Source organism: Macaca thibetana, chromosome 18 (genome assembly GCF_024542745.1).
Source record: "Macaca thibetana thibetana isolate TM-01 chromosome 18, ASM2454274v1, whole genome shotgun sequence".
Classification (NCBI taxonomy): domain Eukaryota; kingdom Metazoa; phylum Chordata; class Mammalia; order Primates; family Cercopithecidae; genus Macaca; species Macaca thibetana.
The window spans coordinates 3,151,780-3,164,145 of record NC_065595.1 but is presented as its reverse complement, the minus strand read 5'-3'; the positions used below and the strand labels follow the sequence as shown (position 1 = coordinate 3,164,145).

General features: G+C 41.0%; 1 protein-coding gene across 4 annotated transcripts in view; it reads left to right on the top strand.

Annotated features, from left to right (window-relative positions):
* Positions 1-12,366, top strand: part of ZNF236 (zinc finger protein 236) — a 159,462-nt gene that overhangs the window by 48,419 nt on the left and 98,677 nt on the right. For all 4 annotated transcript variants that reach the window (XM_050767595.1, XM_050767593.1, XM_050767594.1 and 1 more), the window contains exons 6-9: positions 3,514-3,686; positions 6,026-6,169; positions 9,402-9,605; positions 10,583-10,811. In XM_050767595.1, coding sequence (XP_050623552.1) covers positions 3,514-3,686; positions 6,026-6,169; positions 9,402-9,605; positions 10,583-10,811 — 750 coding nt within the window. The remainder of the gene's footprint in view (positions 1-3,513; positions 3,687-6,025; positions 6,170-9,401; positions 9,606-10,582; positions 10,812-12,366) is intronic.

Below are 12,366 nucleotides of genomic sequence, written 5' to 3'. Positions count from 1 at the left end.
CAGGTGCCTTTGTGCTAGCTCGACTTGGAATCTGATCCCAGCTTTCCCATAGTTTGCTGGGTAATCTTCCTGAAATTAGTTACTCTTTGTGTTATTTTATTTCCTCACTTGAAAAATGTGGCTCTTTTATCTGTATATAGTTGTCCTAAATTATAAATTAAAAAATGTGCGTAGTGCTCATTGAAAAGTGCTTGATACATGGTAGGCTGTTAATAATTTGGGGTTGATATTACTGTTGTTATTATTGGTATGGTATTTATTTATTCCCTCATTTATTTTTACTGTGTGTCAGATATTACACTGTGCTAATTAGAGCTAAATTAACAAAGAAAGACCGGATGTGGTGGCTCACATCCGTAATCCCAGCACTTTGGGAAGCTGAGGTGAGGGGATCTCTTCAGGCCAGGAGTTCAAGACTAGCACAGGCAACATAGTGAGATCCTGTCTTTACAAAAAATAAAAAACTTAGCCAGGCGTGGTAGCACCCACCTGTAGCCCTGAGGCGGGAGGATTGCTTGAGCCTGAGAGTTTGAGGCTGCAGTGAGCTATGATCGTGCCATTGCACTCCAGCCTGGGCGACACAGCGAGAAGGCCCTGACTCTTAAAAATAATAAAATTAAAACCAAATAAAATAAAAAACAAGAAAGCAGTGGATTTTCATATTCTTTTGTAATTTTGCCTTCACTAAGCTCTGAAAGATTGAATAATAAAACTTTCTTTCTCCATGCCTTATCTTGTTCATTAGTTTTGCTTGAATGTTTGAAAGTGAGTACAGCATTCATAGCTGAATGCTCTTTGCCATCTTGTAAAGAGCAGCCCGTTTATAATATTGTATTAGTACCACACATGATCTCCAGGGAAGGAAAAAGGAAAATTGTACAAATATTTTTAGTATTTGAGATTTGCAATTAAAATGATCTGTGCTTTGTCATTTTGTTTTCTTCTGTATTTCTTGATTTGGTTTTCTTTTATAGTGACAAAGTAAAAAATCTCACAGCTATTTTGCTTGGCTGCTATTGTTTGTCAATCAGTTCTAATTATGTGACATTGCTTTTTTTTTTTCAGAGTTTTAGTGAATATTTCTGTGTAGAGTATTGTAGAGTCATTCAGATGATTTCAGCATTTGTTTATATGTCAGCATAAAGTTGATATTTTTAGAGCATCAGTTTTTATTTTCTAGAGTAAGAGAAAGAAAACAGTGCTTTTGTAAATGTGCTAATACATTTTGTCTGTAGAGTATTCAGCTTTAGTGTGTAGTCTTTGAAGTTTTAATCAATGAAAAAATAGTTTAAAAATGTTATAAACTTTACCCAAAGTAGAGATAAAGTAAAAAGTAAAGCAAATCCTTCTCGTGTTCACTTCTCAGATGTCATTTACCTTTAACAGTTTGATATCTACCCCGTTAGATATTTTCTACACATACATAAATATCCATACATCATAAGCATACTCTCACTCCTAGAGAGACACAGGCGTGTAGAATCACATACTTTGTGTCATTCTGGGATTCTGTGATGTGTACTCTTCTGCACTGAACTTGAAGCATATGTCACTGTTGCTCCAGTTGGCTTGTGAGCTGCCTGGAGAGAGCAGCAGGTCCCAGCCCCAGGAGTCACATAGGCCGGTGTGGTTTAAACAGGAGGCTGGCGGGCCCGGGTGGAGGTAGCAGGGAGTGGCCGCTTGCCGTTCAGGCAGTTCTGTGTTCTGGGCTTGGTCTTCCAATGGCTGTGCCTCGCAGGGTGTGTGATGATGTGGGGGGGGGGTGACCAGAATCCTACTGGCCATGCCTGGACTGTGTGTGACCCAGCAGAACTCCTGTCCAAAGGAGGCTGAGTACATTGCAGCATCGTCATCTAGAACAGGAAGGGTGTCTCCTCACAGGCAGTGCTGTGACCGGACCACACTCTCGCTGTGCCTCCTGCCCACCTGCCCTCCTCTCCTGTCCCCATGCAGGCAGTGCCATGACCAGGGCACACTCTCACTGTGCCTCCTGCCTGCCTGCCTGTCCTCCTCTCCTGTCCCCATGCGGGCAGTGCTGTGACTGGGCCGCACTCTCACTGTGCCTCCTGCCTGCCTGCCTGTCCTCGTCTCCTGTCCCCATGCGGGCAGTGCTGTGACTGGGCCGCACTCTCACTGTGCCTCCTGCCTGCCTGTCCTCTTGTCCTGTCCCCATACGGGCAGTGCCGTGACCGGGCCACACTCTCACCGTGCCTCCTGACTGCCTGTCCTCCTCTTTCACACCCTTGCCCCTCTGAGTTAAAGCAGGGTTGTTTCCCATTTGTGTACTGTCCCCAAGCTTGTTATATCTCATTCACTTATTTAACCCTAAAGCTGTTCAGAGAAGCAGAGATCTGATGTTACTATGAACTCAGCTGCTTTTGGTTTCTTAGGGAGTGAAAATTTAGTAAGACTAGAAATTTAAGTAGCCTTGCAGTTAGGCTCTTACCTAACTCGATTTTGTCTTTTCGCTCATTCCTTCATTCATCAGATCTGTACTGTGTGCTGGTGTGCACGAGGCCCTGTTCTAGGTGCTGAAGAGCTGCAGTGCACAAGCGCTTGCCTTCTTGGAGCATGCATTCTAGGGAGGGGAGATGAACATTGAGTAAAATGTAAAAGGTCAAATGCCGAGAAGTCTGCAGAAAAATCAAGCAGAGAACGGGGCCAGGGGTTCCCAGGGAAGACGGGAGATTTTAATGTTAAATAGAATGGACTGGAAAGTGCTCAGTGCAAAGGGGAATTTGAGTAAAGGCCTGAAGATTCTGAGAGAGCAAGTCTTGGGGATACTTGGGGGAGAACCACCCAGGTGGTGGATTTCAGAGGCCCAGAAGTGGAAACCTGCCTGGTGTGTCTGAGGGCGGTGGCAGGAGTGGGTAGAGGGAGTGAGAGAGCAGGGGCAGGGGAGCTGACAACAGCCGGTGGGGGAACCACAGCACTGGCACCTCCTCTGCTGAGTATTAGAAGAACTTTGATTTTACTCTGGGGGGGATTTGGAAGCCTTTGAGGATTTTAAGCAGACAAGTGACTTGCTCGGACTTCAAGAGGGTCATTGTGTCTGTTGTTTTGAGAGCAGCCTAGGAGGGGGCCAGGGTGGAAGCAGGGAGTCAAGTTGGAGGTGGTTTCAGAAGCTTTGAGTGATGGGAGAGTGCCTTAGCCTGGGGTGGTGGTTTAGACAGGAAGCAGGGCTGCTCTGGCTGTATTTTGAAGTTATTATTGAGTGTGAAACGTGAGAGAAACCAAAGATACGGATGACTCCAAGGTTTTTTGCTGATCCCCTGGAAAGACGGCATTGCCTGATGAAGCCCGCAGGTGGAACAGTTTGGGAGATGGACAAGTGCGGTTTTGACGTGTTAATTTTGAGATTTAAAGTAGACACTTGTATATATGCATGTAGAGTTCTGGGGAGACATTCTGGCCAGAGGGATAGGTTTGGGTAACTTCAATGTTGTTCTTTTTAATCCGTAAGATGCCCATACAATATGAAATTATATTTTGATCATTTTTCTCCCTCTCTAGGCGAAAGGCCGTTTAAATGTAGTGAATGTGGAAAAGCTTTTAACCAGAAGGGGGCACTGCAGACCCACATGATCAAGCACACAGGTGAAAAGCCCCACGCCTGTGCCTTCTGTCCTGCCGCCTTCTCTCAGAAAGGGAATCTTCAGTCGCATGTGCAGCGAGTCCACTCAGAGGTAAACATGGGTTGGGGGCATAAGCAGTATTTCTCAGGGGACAGTAGGTATCTTTTGGGTTAAAAACGGACCTGAGAAATTATTTTCCATTTTTAAAAATGCAGATTGATTTTGTGCCGAGCAGACCCTGTTTTAGAAAATACATACGTGGGAATTTTTTTGGTTTATTACATGTGGAAGAAATATAAACTACTCTCTTTTTGTCTTCTTGCTGACAGCGTGGCTTTGGTGAATAAATATTTGAAAATAATTCTAATACCTTTGTTAGTTATAGTCCATCGTTCTCAATAATGTATTTCATCCCTTTAGCAAACTTGAAACACAGGCAAGTGTAAGAAATTAAAAGGTAAGAAATAAAATTGGGAAAAAAGTGTTTTTCTAACTGCTAATACTACAGAGCTCATATGGTACATGTCCATTCCCTCTTGGACAGAGACCTGCTTTGTTCATTTCCTTCCATGCTGCTTGTCCACGCTTTCGACGAAAATGGTGATTTCCCATGGTAATTTTCTGTTGTCTGCAGAGCATACTGTTGTGTAGATCCTCTGCAAGTATTTCTGTAAAGCAGGTCAACCTTTGCTCTAACTAACCGTCATGACTTATTGATTTATATTCTAATTGTGAATACAAAGAAATATTTAAACAACACAAATACTTATATCATGGATCAATATATCCTATGAAACGATTTTGCAGAACAAAAACTATCATATTCTTAAGAGCAAATGTGTATCTCTTAATTTTTTCCTTAGAGTAATACCTTAACTAACACTGAAGTGAACTTAGAGTTAACACTCACTATCCAAATTTAATAAAAACAAGTAGAAGCTGTCTTTGATCTTAGATAAACAGAATGTCTAAAATGAAAAAGAGAATCTAAACTGAGAAAAAACTCCTGCACATCTCACGTAGTTTTATGAACAGATTCAGAGTTCCATGTTCAATGAGTTAATCATTTTCATATCTAAGACCCAGAGACATTAGGAAGGCATGTCAGTATTAGTGAGGTACTGAGGTTACCTTTAGATTTCAGAAGAATACATTTGGGCTGTTGTAAGTCATTCTTGTGGTGTTGCCTCTGGGTGAAGATGATTGCATAGGAAGGATCGTGTATTTGTGTAGCACACAGACATACCTCACTGGAACCTTAGAGCAGCCTTGTGAGGTACTTGCTAGTACTCTTGAGTGTAGAAAACTCCCCCTATACTAAAGGGCCCAGAGACTTGCCTGTTGCCACTGAGAGGTGCTCTTGGACCTGTACTAGAATGGGTTGTTCCAGAAACAGCCTCTAAAAGTTGGTTTGTAAATATTATCCAGTCCTGTGAGGAATCTAAATTTGCTTCTTAGGTACCAGAAACAGAATGGAAGTCTTACTCAAGTTCAGAGGGGGCCAATGAGTTTTCAAGCTAGCCTTCATAGTTCTACAGTAACTAACACTGGGTTTTAGTAATGAGAAATAATATTTTAGATATTTTCTCTGTTCATAGCTGTTCTTACTCATTTTACTGGTTTCCATAGTTTCTGGATTTATCATAGTTTTAAAATTAGTTGTTAGGCCAAAATTAGTTGTTAGACGTGTGATGGCTCACGTCTGTAATCCCAGGACTTTGGGAGGCCGAGGCAGGTGGATCACCTGAGGTCAGGAGTTCGAGACCAGCCTGGCCAATATGGCAAAACCGCATCTCTACTAAAATACAAAAATTAGCTGGGCACGGTGGCAGGCGCTTGTAATCCCAGCTACTCGGGAGGCTGAGGCAGAAGAATCACTTGACCTGGGAGGTAGAGGTTGCAGTGAACCAAGATCGCGCTACTACACTCCAGCCTGGGCGACAGAGCATCTCACAAAAAAGAAAATTAGTTGTTGATACAGAATATCAAAATTGATGAAAAGTTCATATATCATTATGACCGTCTTTCCTAACCTCTGTGGTTTTGGCCATCTGAAAGCATATTTGGTGTAGTATGTATTTATATATAACTGTCTGGCCTTCACTATTGAACATTGTATTCAGCTGTTTAAAAAACCGAGAACATCTTATGCCTGACAGTTTGTTTTTATTAAATTACAATAATTGAAAAATGTGTTTTCTCACTCTTGAATAATTTCTACTTTTTAGAAAAGACTGAAATTTCAATTCATCTTATACCGGCAATATTGTTTAAAGAGTTGGGTCATTGATTCTAGAACTATCTAATTTAAAAGAAAAAAGGTAATGTTGAAGGGTTAGATTATTTCTGTCATTTTGAATGGAATGGTAAATTATGATTTGCCATAATTTAAATGTTTAAATTTAACAATTAATTGTGAAACATCATTTTTTTCTTTTTTATTCTTTAAGGTCAAGAATGGTCCTACCTATAACTGTACAGAATGTAGTTGTGTATTTAAAAGTTTAGGCAGCTTAAACACGCATATCAGCAAGATGCACATGGGTGGGCCACAGAATTCAACAAGTTCCACAGAGACTGCTCATGTTTTAACGGTAAGTTTAGTAATTTGGAAGAACTTCTTTTTAAACTAAAATCTGTCATTTTCAATATGACCTTTACAATTGAACATTTAGTAGTGGAAAGTTGCTATGAAAATTTTTTATATGGAGAAAAGGTGCAAATTTTTAAAGAATTAAAGTCAATCTTTTTAAATTTGAGAATTAGATGACTTTGATTCAGACTGTCATCTGAATCTGTAAAAATAAGACAAACTGTAATCATTAATTTGTGAAATAATTTCTACAATGTTATTGATGATTATTGAATATTCTTTGTCTTTACGTTATAATTTAAGAATTAATTATCCTTTGTAGGTAATATTTCTCTTTTCTTATGTGGCAGTGATACTTTTTCCCAAGTCTTTGGACTTTTGAAACTAAATTATATTTTTCAGTACATGTGGTTAAAAATTATATGACTCTAAATACATATGCCTACACACAGAGAGACTGTGTAGACAGGTGCGCGCGTGCGCACACGCATACACACACACGCATACACACACACACATACACACATACACACACACACATACACACACACACACATACACACACACACATACACACACACATACACACACACACATACACACACACACATACACACACACACATACACACACACACACACGCATACACACACACGCATACACACACACACATACACACATACACACACACACACACATACGCAGGGACATACACACTTATTTTTTCTGTAGGCATCTTATCTCAGCCTCATTTAGTTACTTGTACTGCACTAGCCTCTCAACAGATTAATAAATGGTAAAATTTAAGCATCAACTATGGTATCTTAATAGTAGTAGACATTAAATACAAGTGTCGGAAGTTTTAATGTATGCTTATGAATGCAGTTACTTGGTTGTGTTATGTCAACAGTTGCCTCCTACCAGTATGGAAAATAAGTCTAATTAATACTTAGTTTTTAAACATTAGGTTTACCTTTAGTGTTTGTTTTTTCTTTTCTTTTTTCATAATATTTGCAGTGTGGGATGGTTCCTCAGTTTATTCTTGACCAGATAGAATGTTGTAAAATGAATTATAAAGCTGGAGAATAGTTAGAGTCCACTAATTATGTCTTCAACATTGTATTTTGGTCTGAATTTTTTTAAATAAAATTTTTAATGTTGTGTAAATCAACCGAATATTAATTTTCATCATTTCCTTTGGCAATATGCAAATCAAAACATAGATGTAGTGAATAATCTGGAATAATAGTCCAGATCATTTTAAACATTTATATTCTCAATAGAAAGAAATGTAGTTATAGGGATTTAGAAACCTGGAATCTCCCTTACCTTATACTCTTATTTGGGCAGGTAAGAACATTAGAAGTTAAATTATATATATTCTTTTTCAGGACGCTCTAGGAATCAGTGTCCAGTTGCCAGGATTGACTCTACGTGTCTCTTATTTTACCTTTCACATTTTCTAACTCTTGGCCTTTTTCAGCCCTGAGGTTTTTTTGTCTGTCAGCCAGGCTGGAGTGCAGTGGCGTGATTATAGCTCAATGTAACCTTGAACTCCTGGGCTCAAGTAATCCTCCTGTCTCAGCCTCTCGAGTACTTGGCACTACAGGTGCATGCCACCATGCTCGACTAATTTTTAAATTTTTTGTAGAGACAAGGTCTCACTATGTTGCCCAAGCTGGTCCAAACTTCTGGCCTCAAGCGATCCTCCCACCTCAACCTCCCAAAGCCCTGAGATTACAGGCATGAGCCACCAGGCCTGGCCTGGAGACGTCTCCTCAGCTTTATCTTATGACTCTTTTGATTTTTTTTTTTTTAAGTAAGATTTTTAATTTCTGAGAGCTCTGCTTTGTGATGATCTGATTGTTTCTTTTTCATGAGTTTTTTTTTTCTTGTTTGATGCACTTTTTCTGAAATCCAATAAGCATTCTGTTTTAAAAAGTTTTTTGTGCTCATTGAGTTACTTGCCTGGGGTCATCTCCCCTTCTCTCTCCTGGGCCTACCTCATCATCTTTGGTTGCCTGTTTGTGTTTTAGGAAAGGGCAGCACTAGCCTGTGTGTGAACTGTTGACACGTGGATGGTGCTTGTTGATCCAGGGGTCACTGAGTGTGAGTGGCCAGGGGAACCAGCCCTTCACGGGACCCTGGTGGCAGAACACAAAAGACTTATACTTAGTCTGGGAATTTAGTGCCACAAAAGGTGCCCTAGTTCTTCCCAGGTCATTTATTCTTTTTTATCTTTTTTAGCGATAAAAGATATTTAGAGATTCCTCTTTTTTTTTTTTTGCCTCAAAGTGCGTGCCTGTCTGCCACTTCCTCCGTGGAGGAAGACAGGGGCGTTCATTTTTGGTCCTAATACTTTTTGTTCTGTTTTTATTTTTATTTTCTAAATTGACAGACTTGAATTTTAGGGCAGTTTTGGATTTACAGACAATTTCGGCAGAAAGTGCAGAGATCTACCATATATACCCTCTTGCTCTCATGCTCAGTTTCCCCCATTTCTGACATGGTACATTGGTCGGGTACATTTGTTACAACTGGTGAATGAATGTGGATATATTACTATTATTAACCAAAGTCCGTAGTTTCTGTCAGGGTTCACTCTCAGAGTTGTCCATTCTATGGGTTTTGACAAAGGTAGAGTGTCCTGTCCCTACCCGCACAGTGTTGTACGGGTAGTTTCCCTGCCATCCGTCCTCTTCTGGGTGGGACGTTTTGGATTCCCAAGCCCTGCAGGGTGGGACTGGCTCTCCCATCACAGCCCTTTCCTCTGACTTAAGTTTTCTTGGCTGTAGCATTACCGTGCATTTATTCCTCCAGTCTCCCTGCAGGAAGAATTTTTCACAAATGTGTTGAATTATTTTGACTGCAGTGGTTTCTTTCCTACTTTTTAAATTTGTATAACTTGATATTTTTAAAATTCCTTCACTTCAATTTTATGAGCTAACAGGAAGGTGAGGGTTCGTGCGCTCAATCTGCCATCTTGAGTCTCTACTGCCCACTTGAAAAAACTGTAAAAAATTGCATTAGAACAATTTATTGTGTATGTTAAGAGCCAATATCGTGCCAAACACAAGAATCAGTGAGACATGATATTTAAAATTTATGTGTTAGGATACTTTTAGATTTTAACACCCTTAAGGAGGGTATTGCCTTTTTTTTTTTTTTTTAATTTTCCTTTTTAAATTGAAGAGCAAAATTGTATTTTTAATGAAAATGTTTCTGTGTTTCAGGCCACACTCTTTCAGACGTTACCTCTTCAACAGACAGAAGCCCAAGCCACGTCAGCCTCAAGCCAGCCAAGCTCCCAGGCAGTGAGCGACGTCATCCAGCAGCTCCTGGAGCTCTCAGAGCCGGGGCCGGTGGAGTCAGGGCAGTCCCCGCAGCCTGGGCAGCAGCTGAGCATCACAGTGGGCATCAACCAGGACATTTTACAGGTGAAGCATGCTTCCCTGCGGTGTGAGGCTTACGCGCTCGTGCTGGGTCAGAAACCAGGGATGATAATTGAGAAATAAATCTGTAGGACTTGTCAGAGTCAGGGTATCCTCATGAAAAATGTGCCTGAACTGAAAGAAATTAATATGCCTACTTAATTGCTTATGGACGGCACAACATTCAAATGATTTATTCATCTATACATTAAAAAAATCATAAACTTTTATTTTTTTTTCTGTAAATGAACTTACTTGAAAAGAACAGCCTTTTCAGAAGTTGTATCTATTTATGTTGACAGAGGTGGAAAAAGTATTTTGTTCTTTCTTGAGGTTCTGGTTTATAATTTGGAGACAGTCATGGGTGTCGACAATTCTGAGAGCGTTCATACTGCCTGGCCTTCTCTCAGGTGTGTGGGCAGCACCTACACATGTGGGAGAGGGGTGGGGCAGGAGCACAGAGCCCCCAGCCTTCTAGTCCACCGCTACTTCACACTAGCTCTTCGCTTCTAAAAAGAGGGGGCCTGCCTTCTCCTCCTGTCTCTCTGTTACTTGTTTAACCTTCCTCCTATACCTTCATGGGGAAGAGCTGGCCAGGGGTATGAGGAATCTCAGGGTGTCGTTCTATAGCCGATACCTTAAAGTTAAGCCCAGTGTAACTCAAAAGCCTTCAGATAGGGATTCCCAAATTTATTTAGAGACAACCAAAGTTGTGTGAGGTAAGATTCCTGAAAGTCAAATAAATTTTAATTAGAAATATAAATGCTTATATTACTTTGGGTGGGGGCAGAATGTCATATATCAGAAAAGATGTTACAGCCTGAAAGGGTTGGAAGCCTCACTGCTAAGTGATTACTTGGAATTGTAGATTCTTGTTTCTTGGAGTGGAATTAGAATTCTATAGGTAAAGCTTTGTGATTGATTTTGGTAGGCAGATTTGGGCCATCGTTATCTTCTAACCTTTTAGTTTTGTTCTGTCTTAGCAAGCCTTAGAAAACAGTGGGCTGTCTTCAATTCCAGTTGCAGCACATCCTAATGACTCCAGCCATGCCAAGACCTCTGCACCACAGGTTCAAAACCCAGATGTTTCCAGCGTTTCAAATGAGCAGACGGACCCTACAGATGCAGAGCAAGAAAAAGAACAGGAAAGCCCGGAGAAACTGGATAAAAAAGAAAAAAAAATGATAAAGAAGAAATCACCATTTCTACCTGGTAATTTTGCTAAACTTTAAAGTTTAGACATTGGGATAGCATATTTCTGGTTTTTAAGAAATATGCCCTTCTTTTTTCCTCTGAAGGTGATAGGATATGTTTGTTGAATGTTTTGTAGCTAGCTGTAGTTGGTTGGTATTTAAAAATAAAAATAACAGCCATAACATTTCTTAAATTTATCTCTTCTCCTTAACCTAGCTTCTTTCCTGTATTCAGTTTGTCCTGACTCCTCGCCGGGGCTTGAAAGCTTGTTGTCTCTGACTGTTCTGTCTCTGCTCTGCTTAGGTGCCTCCTCTCCACTGAGATCCATGGCTTTGCTTCAGTTATTCTCGCCCTTGGTGCTTCTGGCATCCAGTCATGTGATTCTAGAAACATGTTCCTAGTTTTTTCTTTCTAGTCCTTTCCTCTTCTTCTTCAAAGGACCCCTGCAGCACAGCTCCCTCCTCCACACCTCACCCTTTCCCGTTCCACTCCAAGATCCATTTCTTGGCTCCTGAGTATCCTATTACCTGTCCAGCCTGCATTTCCAATCCTTCCTCCCTCTGTGCTTCTAGGCACAAACTTACTATACATCATACTGAAACTGGATTCCTACTGTTTCTAGGCGTCCCTGTGTTTCTGCACATCATGCTTTCTGCAGCTTTCTGCAGCAAGGATGCCTTCCTTTTCCCTCTCCCTCTGGTCTCTGTCAAATCTTGGCCATCATTCAAGCATCTTTAGTGCTCCGTCATTCAAGCATCTTCAGTGCTCCTCCTCATGGACGGACTCTGAGAGGTGCTTTTCCTTGTCCTATCTCCCACAGCACTTAGAGTGTTTAGGATTCTTGCATTTTCTCATGTTAATTGTGCACAGATGCAGTCTACTGTCCCTTCTAGGTAATAAGCTCTTTCTGGCTGGGAATACAGCCTTTTCATTTCTGAACACTCCACAGTGCTCAATATGGCTCTTTCTGCAGGAGCAGGAATTTACTACATCTTTCTTGAAAAAGATAGATTCTTGTCTTTTTGGCAAAACTGTTCCTGTAAAAACCTTTCCCAGGTGTCTTGGGGAACAAGTGCATTCTTGCAACAAAGCATGGAATAACATTGCCATTTCTGTTAACACTTCTTTCCTAGAATACATTTTCTTATTTATAACATGATTGTGAAGTTCTTGTTTCTCAAACAACACAAGTCCTGCTCTTCTTCCCCTTGATCTGGCCTTCTTCTCCCCAGGTGAAAGGCAGGATGCTGGAATCTAAGCAGTTTCTCCCACGCAGTTTCCTGGTATCTAGCAGGGCAAGAAAGGGAAACAGGAGCCATTTCCATGTATTTTGATTAGCTGTGTGGTAGCCTTCCAGGTTACAGTTGTGTTATGTGTTCCTGATCATCTGATGCAGATTTATTACCTGTGTGCGAGTGCCCGCCTGAGCCCCATGGGCCACTGTCTCTACTTATTGTGCTAAATTAGATGCTTTCACCTGGGCAGCAAGCCACTGAGTGAGGAGCCATGTCAGACCTTCTCCTTCCTGAAAGTACCACATAGCCATGATCCTTAGACCGAGAAGGTGAGCGCC